This window comes from Pinus tabuliformis, chromosome 9, assembly GCF_031772625.1.
Source record: "Pinus tabuliformis cultivar Carrire ecotype Pingquan chromosome 9, CPIR1, whole genome shotgun sequence".
NCBI classification, from domain to species: domain Eukaryota; kingdom Viridiplantae; phylum Streptophyta; class Pinopsida; order Pinales; family Pinaceae; genus Pinus; species Pinus tabuliformis.
In genome coordinates this window covers 759306527-759325568 of record NC_142307.1, presented here as the reverse complement: position 1 = coordinate 759325568, position 19042 = coordinate 759306527, and the positions used below count along the sequence as shown (strand labels likewise).

The 19042-nt window shown below is 38.9% G+C and overlaps 1 protein-coding gene across 1 annotated transcript; it reads right to left on the bottom strand.

The window, feature by feature from the left end:
- Positions 1-260: 260 nt before the first annotated feature.
- Positions 261-1663, bottom strand: LOC149150942 (uncharacterized). The gene is made up of 2 exons (XM_089442990.1): positions 436-1663; positions 261-280 (listed from the first exon to the last, which is right to left on the bottom strand). Exons 1-2 carry the CDS (start codon positions 1379-1381, stop codon positions 261-263), a joined length of 966 nt encoding a protein of 321 aa, XP_089299116.1. The 5' UTR covers positions 1382-1663.
- Between the last annotated feature and the right edge of the window lie 17379 nt (positions 1664-19042).

Genomic DNA, 19042 nt, shown 5'->3' with positions numbered 1-19042 from the left:
AAACCCATGCATGCAACCACCTATGGCTGAAACTAAAACTAAAAAATGTTTTTGACTTTATATTTACAGTATAGACAAATGAATGCTTGATAAATCCTCAATCATAAAAGCAAAAGTGAAATGGATCATATCCTTCTGTCTGCCAATTTCTCAAGCTCATTATATCTGCAGATTCCATGGAAGGCAATAATCCCTCCATTTTCAAGTCCTCTTCCCCAACCTGCACTTTGTATGCTGCAAAGTCTTCCAGAGGTGGAAGTTCAAGTGGAAGAGGCCACGCCTGCAGCGGTGGCCAGGCAGAGTCCATGAGTTCCAGATCATGATTATCCATCATGTGTTTTTCATCCAATGAAAGATTGTACTTTAGTTCATTTCTGCTCATTTCTGATTCAGTATTGCTGGCATGAGAACAATCAAGATCTGCAGCCAAATTACTCCATTCACTCTTTATTAAATTATCACTGCCATGTAGTTCCACTGCATCAATACCAGGATGAGTACTCTGGTGATCATGAGGATGATCAGCACTGAGATCATCAAAACCAGCCAAGTTTATAATATTGTTATGATCATTATAATTAGTATTGTCATTGCTGCTGCTATTGCTGTTTGCTGTTGCTGCAACAATGGCTGCACTGTGATGATGATCATACAGTACTTCACCATCATAGTTACTTGCAGACACAGAATCAAGAGACCCAGAATTAACAGAATCAGAAAAATGTTGTAACTGCTCATTGTTGCTCCTAATATTGTGATCTTGATCGCTGAAGCTCTGTCTAACAACATTCCTATCAAAACAAACCTTTGAGGGATGATGATGGTGGGTACTTCGGCGCTTGGTAGCTGAAGAAGAAAGCTGAAAAGTCCGCTCAGGAGCATCGGTGCTGCAATTGGTACTAGCGGCTGAGGCACTAAAGCTGCCAAGATTGGCAACATTTTTGGGGCCATTCTCACAATTCAATCTCGGTTCAGGCAGATTGAGACGAGCACAGGAACCATAGAGCGCCCTGGCAGCTTTATCGTAGGCAAGAGCAGCCTCCTCTGCAGTGGCGAAGGTGCCGAGCCAGAGGCGAGCGCCTCTGTTAGGCTCGCGAATTTCAGCAACCCATTTACCCCATGTCCTCTGCCTAACTCCTCTGTAATTGCAGAGCCCATTTTCAGGGCCCCCTTTGCCTTTCATGCATCCTTTTTTGGATCCCTTTGCAGGAATCTTCCTTATCTGCTTCTTGGGAGCACTAAACCCCATGAATTCTTTATTGTGAATACTGGAACATAGCATACTGCTTAAACTTCCATTGTCATCACTGTTATTTTTATTATCAGAATTCGTCGACGATGATGCAGTTGCAGAGGTAATTCTACGACCACCACACCTCATTGCAGTGAAAAAGAAAAAGAAATTAGAACTGTGAACGGATAAAGTATCCCAACCTAGCTAATTCCCTATCACTGTTTTGTGTTTTCCCTTTTCCTCTCCCATGCACTTCTTGGTTGTTTGGAGAATCTGATATAACTGTCACCTATTTCTCCATTGCTTGCAGAATCTGGTAGAACTAGCCAACCGCAGGTTGAGATTTGAATAGATGAGATTGCATAGACCAGCTGTCCACCCAGCCGTTGGCCACTCTATCAAACAAGAAATGGGGAGATCATGCACTGCCACGAATCCCACTTGGGGATCTTGCACAACAGTTTGCTGCTGCCACAGCTGGCTGTTTGGCTACACACGTCGAGGCTTCAATCGCCCCCACGTGTCTTCTTGAACTCGCTTGCCTCTTGACCCTCCCAAGCGCTCCTCCTTTTCTTTCTGCCTCTTCGAGTTATGTGTATGACTTTATCCTGAATTAAATACTAGCCATACTTATTCTGTACCATAACGTCGTACAGATGGGATGCCAAGCATCCAAACTAGAATCCAAAATTACTAAAGTGTCATGTTTTAGGTTCTTCATTTAAGTTCTGATAGCGATGCATATCCATGGAAAAGTCCTGGTTGGCTTTCATGGAGATCGGAATAGCTTCTTAAGTCGAGGATTGAATATAGCTGGTTTAATAAATACATTTTATTTTAATACTTTGTTTATGGAGTTCGAATTTTTCCAGGTTAGAATTTGGTAAAAAATTCAAAAAAATTAGAATGTTGAAATGTTTTAATTGTTTTTATAAGGTGAGAATAGATTCAACACTATCAAGAATTTCTGGACACTTCAAAATCATGAAGTTTGACAATGGCAATCTAGATTTTCAAAATTTCTGTCAAATTTTATCATAATCTTACCAAAATTTTCATTATTTTCTGCTATAAATTTTTAAAATTCTGCTTTATTTCATTGTTTATATTTAAAATATTATATTATCAACAATAAACAATATGCTTATGGTTATAGTTATTTTATCTTTATTATTAAAATTTAATTTATATTTATAAAAATAAAATTAATATATATATTTTTACATTAACTAATATTTATTAAAAAAGTGGGTAAAATTTATTATAATTTCAAGATATAATATCTTTTTTTGAAATGAGATAATTAATCTGTGATTAAAAACTTAATACACTAACTTGCCACATAAGAAACTACACCAATGATAATATAATAATTTATTTGTCAATTAAATTTAAGAAATGTTTTTAATAACAATGTCTTTTAAAAGCAGAATGTATTTGTAGCGAAGATCACATGTATTCCTAGGACTATAGTGAGAGATTTATATGATACTAGCACTTGAAAAAATAGTAAAAATAAAGATGTGTGCATGTCCAAGAGTGGTGAAACATCTTTTGCATGAGAGGTAAGTTTTGGGTGTTCGTTTTGTGTAAGGTTAATCTAAATTCTGTTTTATCAAAGCTACAATCTAATTCTATATTTATCAAATATGAACTTCCAATGCATCTAAGCATATCATGCTCTAATTTATGCCTCATTCCTTTCAACAAGAACCTTATTCATAATAATTTTCATTTGCTAGTACATGTCAATAGCTTGCTAATATTTTGTATTTCTACTATGTGAATTGCCTAGGATTCATTAACTAAACTCCTCATGTATATGCACGCTGACTTATTATTGTTATTAATAAAATCTATGTCATTCCAAATAATCTATATATATCCATACATTCTATATTTTGTCCTTTTCCATCAGAATCTAAAAATGCCATTCCTAATAAAATTACAATTTCATGTTACTTAAATAAAATTTTTAGATATAGAAACTCAAATGATAAAGATTCAACAACTCAAATATATAATTCTAATATATTCTAATTAAATTTAAAAAAAAAAAAAAATATACTTAAAAATAAAACTAAAGCTTAAAATATTTGGACTACATTTATTGATAGTTAAAAAAACAACCAGCTTTCACTCCTTAATAAAAACCAAAATAATTTAACCTAAATAACATTCACAATAAAGTGAATTTTCCTTATAATAAAAAAAAACAAGAAGCTTTCACTCCTTAATAAAAACCAAAAATAATTTAACCTAAATAACATTCACAATAAAGTGAATTTTCCTTATAATAAAAAAATAATTTAATACCAAGAAAGCTCCTTAATACAAACCAAAAAATAGTTTAACGTAAATAACATTCACAATAAAGTGAATTTTCCTTATAATAAAAAAATAGTTTAATACCAAAAAATAGTTTAACCTAGATAACGTTCACAATAAAGTGAATTTTCCTTAAAATCATTACCCGACTTATTTAAATGGAAAAATATAAATTTTAATAATATTTAACTTTATCTTTTTACATAAAACTAAATATTATTAATAATTACAAATCAACTTTTTATTCTTATTATTACTATTAATATATAATTAATATAGATATTTTAAATTGAAAATAAAACGACATATGTTAATAATGGCAATTAGGTATTCTTAAATAAAAAAGTACAAGAAAGAAAAGAAAGAAAGAAATTTGATGTATTTTTTTTTTAATCCTTACAATAAATGCTCCCAACAAACCTCTAGCTAAATAGATTATCCCAAGAGCTCCCTGAAAGATATCAATAATGCTCCCAACAAACCCCTAGCTAAATAGATTATTCCAAGAGTTAGCGGACATCTGCATAACTTTCCTTGCTGTCTTTGAAGGCTTCATATTCTAAAATGAAATGCTTTTATGTTTTACTAAAGAACAAAAAATACATACTATTTTCTCTCACACTTCTTTTGGCCTTTTCCTGCGCCTTTTTTCACAATGAAGTTGATGATAATTATTCCTTAATTGAGCAATACGAATTTTGGCTCTCCAAGAAATATTAGCCTCTCTTGTTAATCATTATGGGTGGGATTAAGCACTTCAATATAATACTCTCTTTTTCCCTAGCTCCTTATCCCAAGTACACTTGTGGAACTTATCCATAACAAAAGTTTTTATCTCTTTACTATTTATGGGACGCATGTTCAAGCAAATACCCCATTCACTAAACCTTTTGTTATTTGTTGCATCCAAGTCTTATTTCTTTTGCACAATATGTCATTAAAGACAACCTTAGTGTGATGACCCCAAGAGAATGTAAATATTTAAATTTCACTACGGTAAAGGACTGAGTTAAAAATGACATTGCAAGATTATTTTATTATTTGTTTTCAAAAAAGGATCTTATGAGTATTTCTTTTATTTTACAAATGCATTAAAAATGCTTAATAAAGAATACTCATGATTGTGTTGGCAACTCCTGGGAGGGAGTTGGCAAGAAAAGTTGGTTATTGGAACTGACTTTAACCACCCTCCCTAAGTGGAAAAGTTCCCAGGGAAAAAGGGAGGGGGATGGAAAAAATCTGCGCTGTAGAGACAGGCAGAGAAAAAAAAAGAAAGTGATTGAAAGACTAAGTCTGGTAAGGACCAGATAGTCGAGCACACAGTGCAACCTTGCTGAGGATAGAGATCCGGCAAGAGGAAGCTAGGGGGGAGGCTCTGGTCTCGAAAGACGAGTCTCATGGATGGGCGGTTAAATCGATATGCATGAATTTGCAGGTGACCTACTAAGGACTTAAGGCTGGCAGACACCAGGTAAGTAAGACTGAACCCTTAATTTATTTTCTGCAAGTACTTGTAAGTCACTTGTGCTAAACCTCGTAAGTACTTGTAAGGCTTATGTGTTATCTGTTATTTGGAAAATTACCACTGCTACTGTCTGATGATACAAGAGTGGGTCAGTACATGTCTACTTATAAGCTTAGGAACCTGCGTCCTGCTTTTGGACAGAAAACCAAGCATATAAGCTTAGGAACTTGTATCCTGGGTTTTGGACAGGGACCGAACAGACAAGTTTGAGGGTCTCGCTGTCAAGGTAACTCGAGCAAGGATAAATAAATGTTGGTGGCAACAGAACGGTTAGCGACACTAATTTTCCGAACAGCTAACGAGGAAGAGAGTCAGCCAAATTGAAGAGATTAAAAGGGTTATATCAATATACAAAGCAATAAAACAACAACTTTGGCTTATTGTCGGATTGACATAATAAACCCTACGAGCTTAGCTATGTATTCTTGAAAACGAACATCTGTATATATAAAAGATAAGGAAGAAACATGAACCCTTTGCATCGGGTAATACCTGAGGTGCAGGTTAACCCTGTAACGAGAACACAACTAAAGAAACAGTTTATACATAGCGAACATTAACTCATTTATATAACATGCAACCTCAAAGAAGAGCACCGGTATTCAATGTGTTAATACACAGAATTTAAACAAAAGATAAACCAAGCCGTGTTAAATCATCATCCACAGGGTTGATGCAATAAGCGGAATAACCAAATTATGAAGCCGGGAAGGCCACACTTTGGCTCGCGGGTACGAGCGAAATCTCTGACTAATTCCTTTACAGAGTAAGCATACGGCCGGGTAACCGAGCCGCTTACTCTGCCTGTGGAACAGTCGTGGAACAACCATACTAGAACAGTAAACAGGGGTTTACAACTATATGCCAAAGTATATACATAAAAGCTCTATCATAATTAAAATAACCACAGCGCAATATTAAACAGAACGCGCAGTGCGAGACTATTCAGCATATTTAACAGAACTTGTAATGCAAGAGTATACAGTATATTAAACAGATATACAGCATCCGGGTCGATAGACCCACACCATCCTTTGATCCAAATAAATTGATAAACGAGCATGAAACAGTATAACGATATATTGCTAAATCGATAAAAGCCACACGATTGTAGCCACTCTTTTAAAAGAAAACAAAAGGGACTGTGCCCAATATTTGCATCCAAGGGGTCGTGGCCGGAATACTATTAACAAGCAATAGTATAATAGTCAAATTACAAGTAACGAAGTTCGCAAAGACAGTCCCCTCATTCCAGAAATTTCCCCAGTCTCAACACGGGAAGCGCTAGGGTTTGATGGAACCATAGCCGACACAGGATAGTCACTGAATAAGACGGAGGATAGCCTTCCGTAGCCACCTGCGTTCAACCACAGTAAGGTTAAGGTTGGCTACGGCTAGGCGCAGGGGAAACCCTCTGCCTACAGTTCAAACAAAGGAAACATAAATTCGCAACAAAACCACGCACCATGAACTTGGGAGGGACACACCTGTCGTGGGGCCGGGAGCGCCATAGCCTCGAAGGAGGACCTCCTTAGTCGCATCAAACCAGAACCGGAAGCCGCTGAATGCACACACCCATGACAAGCAACTATTAGTATCACTTCATAAAGGAATACATGCAACGATTTGGGAGCAAAGAAACCAGAACGAAAACGGAGCAAAGGAAAAACAGAAGAGAGGAGCCGGTGGGTTACCAACTGTGTCTCACCTCAGCAGCTTCGGCGGAATATGTATGTTCAGCAGGGCGGATGCTCGGCGCCAGAATGCTCGCTCGATGGAGGAATGAGCATTGGCATAAGAAGAACTTCCCAACAGCGCGCAGGCTAGAACAAGGTGGCGCAGAGAATGAACGGGAGTCGCCGAGCTGCAAAATAATGAGAACAGTCGAGAAGAGTAAACCATATACCTTCAACACCTTGGGGAGGACACCTGGAGGCGTCTCTGCCCTCGGATTCACTCCGGTCATCCTCCCCTTCACGTGATCAGACCAGCGGAGTGCATGCCCCGTACACCCGTCACTACGGTGCATGCCGGCGGCAGCTCTCGGGTTGCTAAATTGGCAACGCCGAGGTTCATACGGAGACTTGCCATGAGTTAAACAAACATACCAAAAATCAATCAAACTATCCTTAGTCCTCATTGGTCCTAAGGTGTGCAAATCGTAAGGGCTCATGAATACTTTAACCAAATCAGCCGATAGCCAAAAATTGCACCATAGTATATATGCGCATTCATTATATAATCATATGTGTAAACCATATACATATCCATGTGTAATCAAGTCAGCGGAATATATTCAATGTATAATCATAAATGTAATAATTTATATGTCCATGCGGAATCAAGTCAGTGGAGGTAAGGTGTTATTACCCAGGCCCTGATATATATATTTATATATAAAAAAAAATTGTAGACACGGGTATGTGACAAATTGGTATCAGAGCAGAGGTACCTATACTGTGACCTCTGGGACGAGCCTAAACATGTTAAAATTGGGAAGGTAATCATAGTATTGATTTTTTTGTTTTAACTAAATTGTGCAAGGTAACTCACAGTGTCAATGTTTCCCTGATTTTATACCGGGGAAAAAAAAGAAGAAGAGAGAAGACACTAGATAGTAATCAGTCAGTATGCAGAGAGCTAGCAGCGCTCCGCACAGGTCCACAGCAGAACAGGGACCTGCAGCCAATCCTAGAGATAACCCAGAGCTGTGGGTACAGCTTGGTGAGGAAACACGGAGCACGAACCTGGCTATATTGGAGACAGTCCAGGACCTGAAAAATGAGATGGCCCGGTTGCGGGAGGATAATGCACGATTGACAATGGAGCAAGAGAGAATTTTAAAAAGTCTGTCTGAAAGACAGAACCCTCCGTTAGCCAATCCTAGTGCAGAACAGCAGAGGATGACAGAGGAACAGCACTATCAAGCGGAACCCGAAAATTCGGAAGAGGGAGAGGATCAATCTGGTAATGCATCCGAACAACAGACCTCAAAACGTCAAAGAGTGGAATTACAGGGAGAATTTCGGAAAATCAAACCCCCACACTTAGATGGGGAACAAGAGGAAGCGGTTGAAGCATGGCTAATTAACATGAACAAATATTTCCAGCTGTATGAATATGACCATAACCTGAAGGCACGATTGGCTATTTTTCAGTTACAAGGAAAAGCAACCCTGTGCTGGGAGGAGGTTAAAATCGTTAAAGGGGTAAGCGAATGAACCATAACATGGGAAAAGTTCCAGAAATACTTTAAAGAAAGATATTTGACAGAGCGCTTCTATGATGAAAAGGCAAAGGAATTCCACGATCTGCGATTAGGACAACAGACTATGGATGAGTTTATTAATCATTTTACCTCCCTGTTTCGTTATGTGACCTACCTTAAGGAAGAAAAAGCCAAGGTGCAAAGATTTGTTAGTAGTTTACCCATGTATATGAGAGAAAGGATTGAATTTGACAATCCTAAAACAATGGATGAAGCTATTCGTAAGGCCAGAATTTGTTATCAGCAAAACAAACAGAAAGGGGACGTTTCCAACAGGAAATGGAGTGAGAAAAAGAGTAGTAAAACTGCTGGAAACAGTAAAGGAGGCCGAGGCGGTGGAATTAAAGGAAGCAGTAAAGAGCAGAACAATAGAATAGCACCAAGAGGTTCATTCAGATCTAAGTCAATCGGTGAAACCAGAATGATTGAACCATCTGTCAAGGTGGATAGCGAGGGAGTAACCAGACCCCCAGTGCAGTGCTGGGGTTGTGGAGGACCGCACTACGTCAAAAACTGTCTGCAACGGAAGGGAACTGACCAGATATCCCAGATTCATGAGGCATCAACCGTCGGCGATGTGGGTCGAAGTGTGCTAAGGATTAATGCAGCCTTGGACGACCGTCAGGCAGAGTACCAGCCTACCATAGTAGAATTTGAAGGTAAAATTTTAGACCTTTCTATCACTGTTCTAATTGATCCAGGTGCTACTTTAAGTTATATTAGCCCAAAGATAGTTGAACAATGTAAGTTACAGCCTGAAAAATTCAGGAACCCTTGGCTGGTACAGCTAGCTTTGGGGGCTAAAAGGCGAGTAATGGCGAAAATTAATAACTGCCCCTTAACAATAGCAGGACAGCCAATGGTAGCAGATCTGAATATGCTTCCACTTGGTTCATATGACGTCCTAATCGGAATGGATTGGCTAGAAAAGCATTGGGCATTAGTGAATTGCAAGACGAAAATCATTCGATACAAGGATGATTTTGGAAAGGAACGAGAGATGCAAGGGATTAAACGACCAGTGCAGGTCCGACCAATCACTGCATCTCAGCTAGCGAAGTGCATCAGAAAAAGATGCCAGATATATGCCATTCAGGTGGGTTATGCAGAAAACAAGGATAAAACGGCCACGCTGGACAACCTTCCGGTAATAAAAGAATTCGCAGATGTGTTTCCGGATGAGATTCCTGGTCTACCCCCAAAAAGGGATATCGATTTCACCATTGAATTGCTACCAGGGGCAGCACCAGTTTCGCGGGCACCCTACAGAATGAGTGTACCCGAATTGACTGAATTGAAAATGCAATTACAGGAATTGCTAGACAAAAATTATATCCGTCCCAGTGTGTCTCCATGGGGAGCTTCGGTGCTATTTGTCAGGAAGAAAGACGGAACCCTCCAAATGTGTATCGATTATCGACAGCTAAGCAAGCTCACAATCAAAAACAAATATCCCTTACCTCGGATCGATGAGCTTTTCGATCAAGTCAAGGGGGCGACAATGTTCTCTAAGATTGATTTGCGATCTGGTTACCATCAGATCAAAATTAAGGATGAGGACATCGCTAAAACAGCTTTCAGAACCCGGTATGGACACTACGAATTTGTAGTGTTACCTTTTGGATTGACTAATGCACCCGCCACTTTCATGTGCTTAATGAACAGTGTGTTCCATCGATTTTTGGACAAATTTGTACTGATATTCATCGATGATATTTTGATTTATTCTCGTTCTAAGGAGGAGCACGAGGAACACCTCCGGTTGGTACTGCAAACTCTTCGAGAGCATCAATTGTATGCTAAACTCAGCAAGTGCGATTTCTATAAAGAGGAGATCCAGTATTTAGGCCATGTGATCACAAAGGAAGGAATTGCAGTGGACCCTGAGAAAATAAAGACCATAATGGATTGGCCCGTACCTAAGGATGTGGCAGATATCAGGTCATTCATGGGATTGGCCGGTTATTATAGAAGATTTGTGGAAGGCTTCTCAAGAGTGGCATATCCTATCACTTCCTTGCAGAAGAAAGGAAGGACATTCAAATGGGATTCGGAATGTCAGCAAAGCTTTGAACAGCTTAAGCATTTGCTCACCTCTGCTCCCATCTTGAGTATAGCTGATCCTGATAAGGATTATGTGGTATGTACCGATGCAAGTCGACAAGGCGTGGGCGGTGTGTTAATGCAAGAGGGAAAAGTGATCGCTTATGAGTCGAGAAAGTTGAAGGAACATGAGCAGAAGTATTCTGCCTATGACTTAGAGTTGGCAGCCGTCATACATGCACTTAAAATGTGGCGGCACTACCTTCTGGGAAGGAAATTTCTGTTGTTGACAGACCATCACAGCTTGACCAACTATTTCAGTCAGCCCACTCTGAATGCAAGGCAAGCCCGTTGGGCAGATTTCTTAAGTGGATTTGATTTCGACATTAAACATCTGAAAGGAAAGGAAAACCGCGTGGCTGACGCACTGAGTCGAAAGGTGCAATGCTTATATGAAGTTACGCTCAGTAAATGGAAGAATTCCTTGCAAGAAATGATAAAAACAGCAGCAGACCAAGATGCAGAATATCAGCAAATGAAACAGCAAATACCACTTTCCAGCAAGGAAAGTCAGCAGGGGTGTGAAGTAGGTGAGGATGGAATGCTGCTCTATAAAAAAAGGTTGTTTGTACCTAACGACAACAGTCTCAAAAATCTGATCTTGGACGAATTTCATACCAGCCACAACGCAGGTCATCCCGGATACCAGAAGATTCTTACTGTGCTTCGAAGGGAATACTATTGGCCTGGAATGAAAAAGCATGTGGCTGAATATTTAGCGCGGTGTTTGGAATGTCAGCAGATCAAGGCAGAGCACCTTCATCCGACAGGGTTATTGCAACCCTTGCCCATTCCAGAATGGAAATGGGAGATCATATCCATGGATTTCATAACTGGACTGCCTAGGACAAAGAAGAACAATGACTCTATTATGGTAGTAGTAGACAAGTTGAGTAAGGCAGCACACTTTATACCAGTGCAATCTACCTACCGGGCAGTGCAGATTGCACACATTTTTATGCAGAACGTGTTCAAACTGCATGGGCTTCCGAAGACGATAATATCAGACCGAGATGTAAAATTTACATCCGCTTTTTGGAAAGCCTTGTTTGCAGAACTGGGTACATAGCTGAATTTCAGCACAGCTTACCATCCCCAGACTGATGGACAAACGGAACGAGTAAATCAGGTTGTGGAGGATATGTTAAGAGCATGTGTAATGCAAAAACCGACACAATGGGAAGATTATTTACATTTGGTGGAATTCGCATACAACAATGGATACCACACATCGATACAAATGTCTCCATTTGAAGTCTTGTACGGACGAAAATGTCGTATGCCCTCAAGCTGGAGTGGCCCGGAGGACAAACTAAGGTTGGGCCCAGAAATGCTCAAGGAGATGGAAGACATGGTAAAAAGGGTGCGGACTAATTTAAAGGCTGCTCAAGGTCGGCAAAAGAATTTTGCAGATCGGAAAAGAAAGTTCAAAGAGTATCAGGTTGGCGACCATGTTTATGTAAGAATACAAGCCAGGAAAAGTACTCTGCAATGGAGCGGTTGCGCTAAACTTGCACCCCGCTATTTTGGACCTTTTCAGGTCTTGGCAAGAGTTGGGCCAGTAGCCTACCAGCTTGCTCTGCCAAGCCACATTAGAATCCATAATGTCTTCCATGTTTCCATGCTTAAAAAATACATTTACGACCCTAAGCATGTGATCAAATGGCAAGACATACGGGTAAGAACTGATTTTAGTTGAACTATTTGGGATGTATTTTTGGAAGTGAGAATTGACTGTTACGGTTGATGATTGCATGTAGAACTGGAAGGAGAGGTCCTGGTCGAGCCGCTGATCATTCTCGACCGGAGAGAAGTGCAGCTGCGGAAACGAGTTATTACCCAAGTTAAAGTGTAGTGGCAGCACTATGGGCCTGATGAGGCCACCTGGGAAGATGAAGAGCTTCTTAAGGAAGCTTATCCGGGGTTGTTTATGAACAGCAGACATCGGGACGATGTCCAATCTCAGGAGGGGGAGATTTTATGACCCCAAGAGAATGTAAATATTTAAATTTCACTACGGTAAAGGATTGAGTTAAAAATGACATTGCAAGATTATTTTATTATTTGTTTTCAAAAAAGGATCTTATGAGTATTTCTTTTATTTTACAAATGCATTAAAAATGTTTAATAAAGAATACTCATGATTGTGTTGGCAACTCCTGGGAGGGAGTTGGCAAGAAAAGTTGGTTATTGGAACTGACTTTAACCACCCTCCCTAACTGGAAAAGTTCCCAGGGAAAAAGGGAGGGGGATGGCAAAAATCTGCGCTGTAGAGACAGGCAGAGAAAAAAAAAGAAAGTGATTGAAAGACTAAGTCTGGTAAGGACCAGATAGTCGAGCACACAGTGCAACCTTGTTGAGGATAGAGATCTGGCAAGAGGAAGCTAGGGGGGAGGCTCTGGTCTCTAAAGACGAGTCTCATGGATGGGCGGTTAAATCGATATGCATGAATTTGCAGGCGACCTACTAAGGAATTAAGGCTGGCAAACACCAGGTAAGTAAGACTGAACCCTTAATTTATTTTCTGCAAGTACCTGTAAGTCACTTGTGCTAAACCTCGTAAGTACCTGTAAGGCTTATGTGTTATCTGTTATTTGGAAAATTACCACTGCTACTGTCTGATGATACAAGAGTGGGTCAGTACATGTCTACTTATAAGCTTAGGAACCTGCGTGCTGCTTCTGGACAGAAAACCAAGCATATAAGCTTAGGAACTTGTATCCTGGGTTTTGGACAGGGACCGAACAGACAAGTTTGAGGGTCTCGCTGTCAAGGTAACCCGAGCAAGGATAAATAAATGCTAGTGGCAACAGAACGGTTAGCGACACTAATTTTCCGAACAGCTAACGGGGAAGAGAGTCGGCCAAATTGAAGAGATTAAAAGGGTTATATCAATATACAAAGCAATAAAACAACAACTTCGGCTTATTGCCGGATTGACATAATAAACCCTACGAGCTTAACTATGTATTCTTGAAAACGAACATCTGTATATATAAAAGATAAGGAAGAAACATGAACCCTTTACATCGGGTAATACCTGAGGTGCAAGTTAACCCTGTAACGAGAACACAACTAAAGAAACAGTTTATACATAGCGAACATTAACTCATTTATATAACATGCAACCTCAAAGAAGAGCACCGGTATTCAATGTGTTAATACACAAAATTTAAACAAAAGATAAACCAAGCCGTGTTAAATCATCATCCACAGGGTTGATGCAATAAGCGGAATAACCAAATTATGAAGCCGGTAAGGCCACACTTTGGCTCGCGGGTACAAGCGAAATCTCTGACTAATTCCTTTACAGAGTAAGCATACGGCCGGGTAACCGAGCCGCTTACTCTGCCTGTGGAACAGTCGTGGAACAACCATACTAGAACAGTAAACAGGGGTTTACAACTATATGCCAAAGTATATACATAAAAGCTCTATCATAATTAAAATAACCATAGCACAATATTAAACAGAACGCGCAGTGCGAGACTATTCAGCATATTTAACAGAACTTGTAATGCAAGAGTATACAGTATATTAAACAGATATACAACATCCGGGTCGATAGACCCACACCATCCTTTGATCCAAATAAACTTATAAACGAGCATGAAACAATATAAAGATATATTGCTAAATCGGTAAAAGCCACACGGCTGTAGCCACTCTTTTAAAAGAAAACAAAAGGGACTGTGCCCAATATTTGCATCCAAGGGGCCGTGGCTGGAATACTATTAACAAGCAATAGTATAATAGTCAAATTACAAGTAACGAAGTTCACAAAGACAGTCCCCTCATTCCATAAATTTCCCCAGTCTCAACACGGGAAGCGCTAGGGTTTGATGGAACCATAGCCGGCACAGGATAGTCACTGAATAAGACGGAGGATAGCCTTCCGTAGCCACCTGCGTTCAACCACAGTAAGGTTATGGTTGGCTACGGCTAGGCGCAGGGGAAACCCTCTGCCGACAGTTCAAACAAAGGAAACATAAATTCGCAACAAAGCCACGCACCATGAACTTGGGAGGGACACACCTGTCGTGGGGCCGGGAGCGCCATAGCCTCGAAGGAGGACCTCCTTAGTCGCATCGAACCAGAACCGGAAGCCGCTGAATGCACACACCCATGACAAACAACTATTAGTATCACTTCATAAAGGAATACATGCAACGATTTGGGAGCAAAGAAACCAGAACGAAAACGGAGCAAAGGAAAAACAAAAGAGAGGATCCGGTGGGTTACCAACTGTGTCTCACCTCAGTAGCTTCGGTGGAATATGTATGTTCAGTAGGGTGGATGCTTGGCGCCAGAATGCTCGCTCGGCGGAGGAATGAGCATTGGCGCAAGAAGAACTTCCCAACAGCGCGGAGGCCAGAACAAGGTGGCGCAGAGAATGAACAGGAGACGCCGAGCTGCAAAATAATGAGAACAGTCGAGAAGAGTAAACCATATACCTTCAACACCTTGGGGAGGACACCTGGAGGCGTCTCTGCCCTCGGATTCACTCAGGTCATCCTCACCCTTGAATAAGGCGGCAAGGGTTAGCCGGAACTTAAATGCAACCCATCTCCCCTTCACGTGATCAGACCAGCGGAGTGAATGCCGCGTACACCCGTCACTACGGTGCATGTCGGCGGCAGCTCTCGGGTTGCTAAATTGGCAACGCCGAGGTTCATACAAAGACTTGCCATGAGTTAAACAAACATACCAAAAATCAATCAAGCTATCCTTAGTCCTCATCGGTCCTAAGGTGCGCAAATCGTAAGGGCTCATGAATACTTTAACCAAATCAGCCGATAGCCAAAAATTTCACCATAGTATATATGCGCATTCATTATATAATCATATGTGTAAACCATATACATATCCATGTGTAATCAAGTTAGCGGAATATATTCAATGTATAATCATAAATGTAATAATTTATATGTCCATGCGGAATCAAGTCAGCGGAGGTAAGGTGTTATTACCCCAGGCCCTGATATATATATATATATATATATATATATATATATATATATATATATATATATATATATAAAAAAAAATTTGTAGACACGGGTATGTGACACTTAGGCCATCTTACCTCTTCCATTTGCTCATTTTTTTTTTAAATATCTTAACAAGATAGCATAAGGAATTGTTTCATAATAACCCTGAGAATAAAATATCCCAGAGAGAAAATGTGTTTCACTTAACAAGATAGCATAAGGAATTGTTTCACAATAACTGTGAGGATAAAATATCCTAGAGAGCAAATGACTAGAATAATTCAACGTTATTTGAATTCATTGAATAATAGAAGATGATATAGAATATTAAAAGATAGTATAAAAAATAAAGATAAGGAAATTGAAAGAATATTAATAATTATTATTATTGTGTCAATTTTGAATAATATTTTAATATATTTTACAAAATAAAGATAATGATTATCATATATTAAAATTAACTTTATAGGTTCTAAAAAATAAGGGATTATTTGGATTTATTTTTTAAGTTTATTTTTGTGTTTGAAAAGCATTAAAAAAATTGTTTCAAGATTATTATCATTTTGTTAAGTTAAAAGCTCAGAAAGATTGATAGTTTGACAAATCTTTTGAAACTAAGATATAAGCTTAGTCTATGTAGGACATTCTAAAAGAATAATTTTTTATCTCCAATTCTTTAAGTGTTACAAAGGTGATTGACTTCCTCCCAAAGCATTTTAGGAATTGACCAAAACTTAATTTCATTATGGAGTTCATGAGAATTATATATTATTGTAACGATAGACATATTTATTTGAGAATGAGTATAATTAGGTGGATGGTGGAGATTTAACCACCATGGAATACGTTGAAATATTCATAGTAATATACACATATTAATGATTAAGATTTATCTACAAGTTAATTATGCTCTTTTAATTATTTTATCTCAAATTAACTAATTAAAGAAAATGTCATATCAACATGTATCATATTGAGTATGTGGTATTGATAAGTCATGGTATTGTAACAAAAGTTATTTACAAGTTAAGAATTAAAAATGTATCATATTGAATATGTGGTATTGATAAGTCATGGTATTGGCCCATGGTATTGTAACAAAAGTTATTTACAAGTTAAGAATTAAAAATTATTTACAAGTTAAGAATTTCCATGGTAAAGAGGGAGTCAATCTACATTGTTAAGAATATTGTTTAACCCATATGCATTTCTTTTATAATTAATAATATTAATTTAAAATAAATTTATAATTTAATTATTTTTTATGATTTTTTTAAATCTAGGGAATATGAGATTTCTCTAAGAGTAAGTATTTTGATGCTTATTATGGATGGTAGGGATTTGACATGAATATTTTAGAATATTCTTAGTAGTAGTCACAAATGGAAGGTTGAGATTTATCTCAAAAGTAGTTATGTACTTTATGCCTTTTTAATTAAATTGATTAATTGAAAAAATGTCATATGAACATGAGTTATGAATTTTTGGGCATGTAGTATTAGTAAGCCATGGTATTGTAATAAAATATATTTATAGGTTAATAATCTCCATGGTAAAGTGGAGGTGAATCTCCATCGTGAAACATGTCTACTTTGGAACGGGACTTCCAGAATTTTAATTTAATTATTAATAACTATTAGGTCTATGGTAGAGATTTAACATCCATAGAATATTCTAGAATATCAAATCAAAGATTGACATTTATTTCCAAAGTAATTATGTTTTTTTCACTTTTATTTAAATTCATTAATTAAAAAATTATCATATGAACAAGTGTCAAATGAAATGAGGCTAATGGACTTGATGTATGAGAGGGTTTCGACATCGGGAGAAGGGTTTCGATATGCAATGGCTCTTTCACGCATCGGCAAACCCTCTGGAGAGTCCAAGAAGCTGGAAGTAGTGCGTCTTGCGTGGGTCATCAATGACACGCAAAGAACAAGGCCCCTATGTTATCTGTAGCAGCCAAGGTGTACAAGGAAAACGGAGGCGCGAACCTGCCCAGATCTGGGGAATACAGGTCTCCCTCAGGCGGCGAAGACAATCGAAAAACTCCTGATCGGCATAAAGGGTTTGGATGAGCGGAGGAAAGGTATACAGATCGACCACTTGACAATCTGCCCAAAGGCCGTAGCTGCTTGCGAGAAAATGCTTGGTAAGGGAGCGGTCTTTAGCAATAATGGAGCCCTCCGCCGACACTGTTAAAGGTATGAAGAAAACCTCCAGATCTCTGCTTATCAAAACGCTGATCCGTTTTATTATGACATAGATCTAGACATCCAATTGCCTTGGAACCTTGATTGGGCATTAAATCTGTCGTTCTGCGGCATGGAGCACAGACGGCGTCTCAGGCTTATAGATTCAGACCCTCTTGTGGTAGATTGACCCTCTAATAGGTAAGATCGGGAAGCCCCCTCACCGAATAAGTTGTGCCAAGGCGAACAAAAGGAGCAGATCAGAATCACAGGGTTAGATATGCCAAAAACAACATCTGGAATCCTGGTAAGAGATCAGAGTTTCCAAGATTTTATAAAAAATCCTGAAGGAAAATCGAAAATAATCTAGGTAAAAGACACAGATACTATCAAGCAAATGCAGGAAATTATTATGCAACAATTGGGTTACCCCATCAAAATACAAAACCTGATATAGCAGAGTGTTACAAGACACAAAATACCTCTGGGAATATAGAATCACACCTCTGTCAACAATCGTCCTCAATCTGAGGTTAAGAGGAGGTGCAACCAACAATAACAAGAATCCAGACAGGGCGGGAGGAAGTGGCACTAGTTCAATTGGGAAAAAACCAGGCAGCATTTCCTTCAAAAACGTCCTACAAGGGAAAAACACAGAAGGAACAACACCGAACCAAACAAGTACGGATGCAAGGCCATACATAGTGGAACAGCTGGAACACACCCCAAAATATAACATAGATACACTAGAAATAGATGAGCAATGCACCATATATGAAATACAAGCAATAATATGCAGATTTAGCTGCTATTGGCCCAAACCGGCGGATATTTTCATTTGGATGTACACGAACGTGACCACGCACTGCGAAGTACACCTATGCTCCAAGGGGTTTTTCATTGTGAATTATCAGCAATAGACAGAGACATAGTAATGCAGGAAGGACCTTGGTTTTGGGGATCTACTGGACTCTTCATTACACCATGGTTCCCAAGATTTGATGCAAACACAATGGTTGTCTCGAAGATGCCAATTTGGGTGCAGCTACACAACCTCCCAATACATCTCTGGAATCAGCAAGTACTCACTGGAATTCGAAACAAAATTGGGCGTTACATTAAAATGGACACCCAGTGAGTGGAGGAAAGAATTTATACTTTTGCACGAATATGTGTGGAAGTAGACCTCAGCAAAGGCCTGCTAGACCAAATCTAGTTGAAGCATAGATAGAGCAGCTGGACTCAAGTATTAGATTATGAAAACACTGCATTCAGATGCCGAACATGTAGACAAACAGGACACTTACAAAACACGTGCCCAACAGTCAAAAAAGACAATCGCAGAAAGAAGAAAACGGAAAAACAAGCAAAGGGATGGTACATTCCACCACCTCCCCC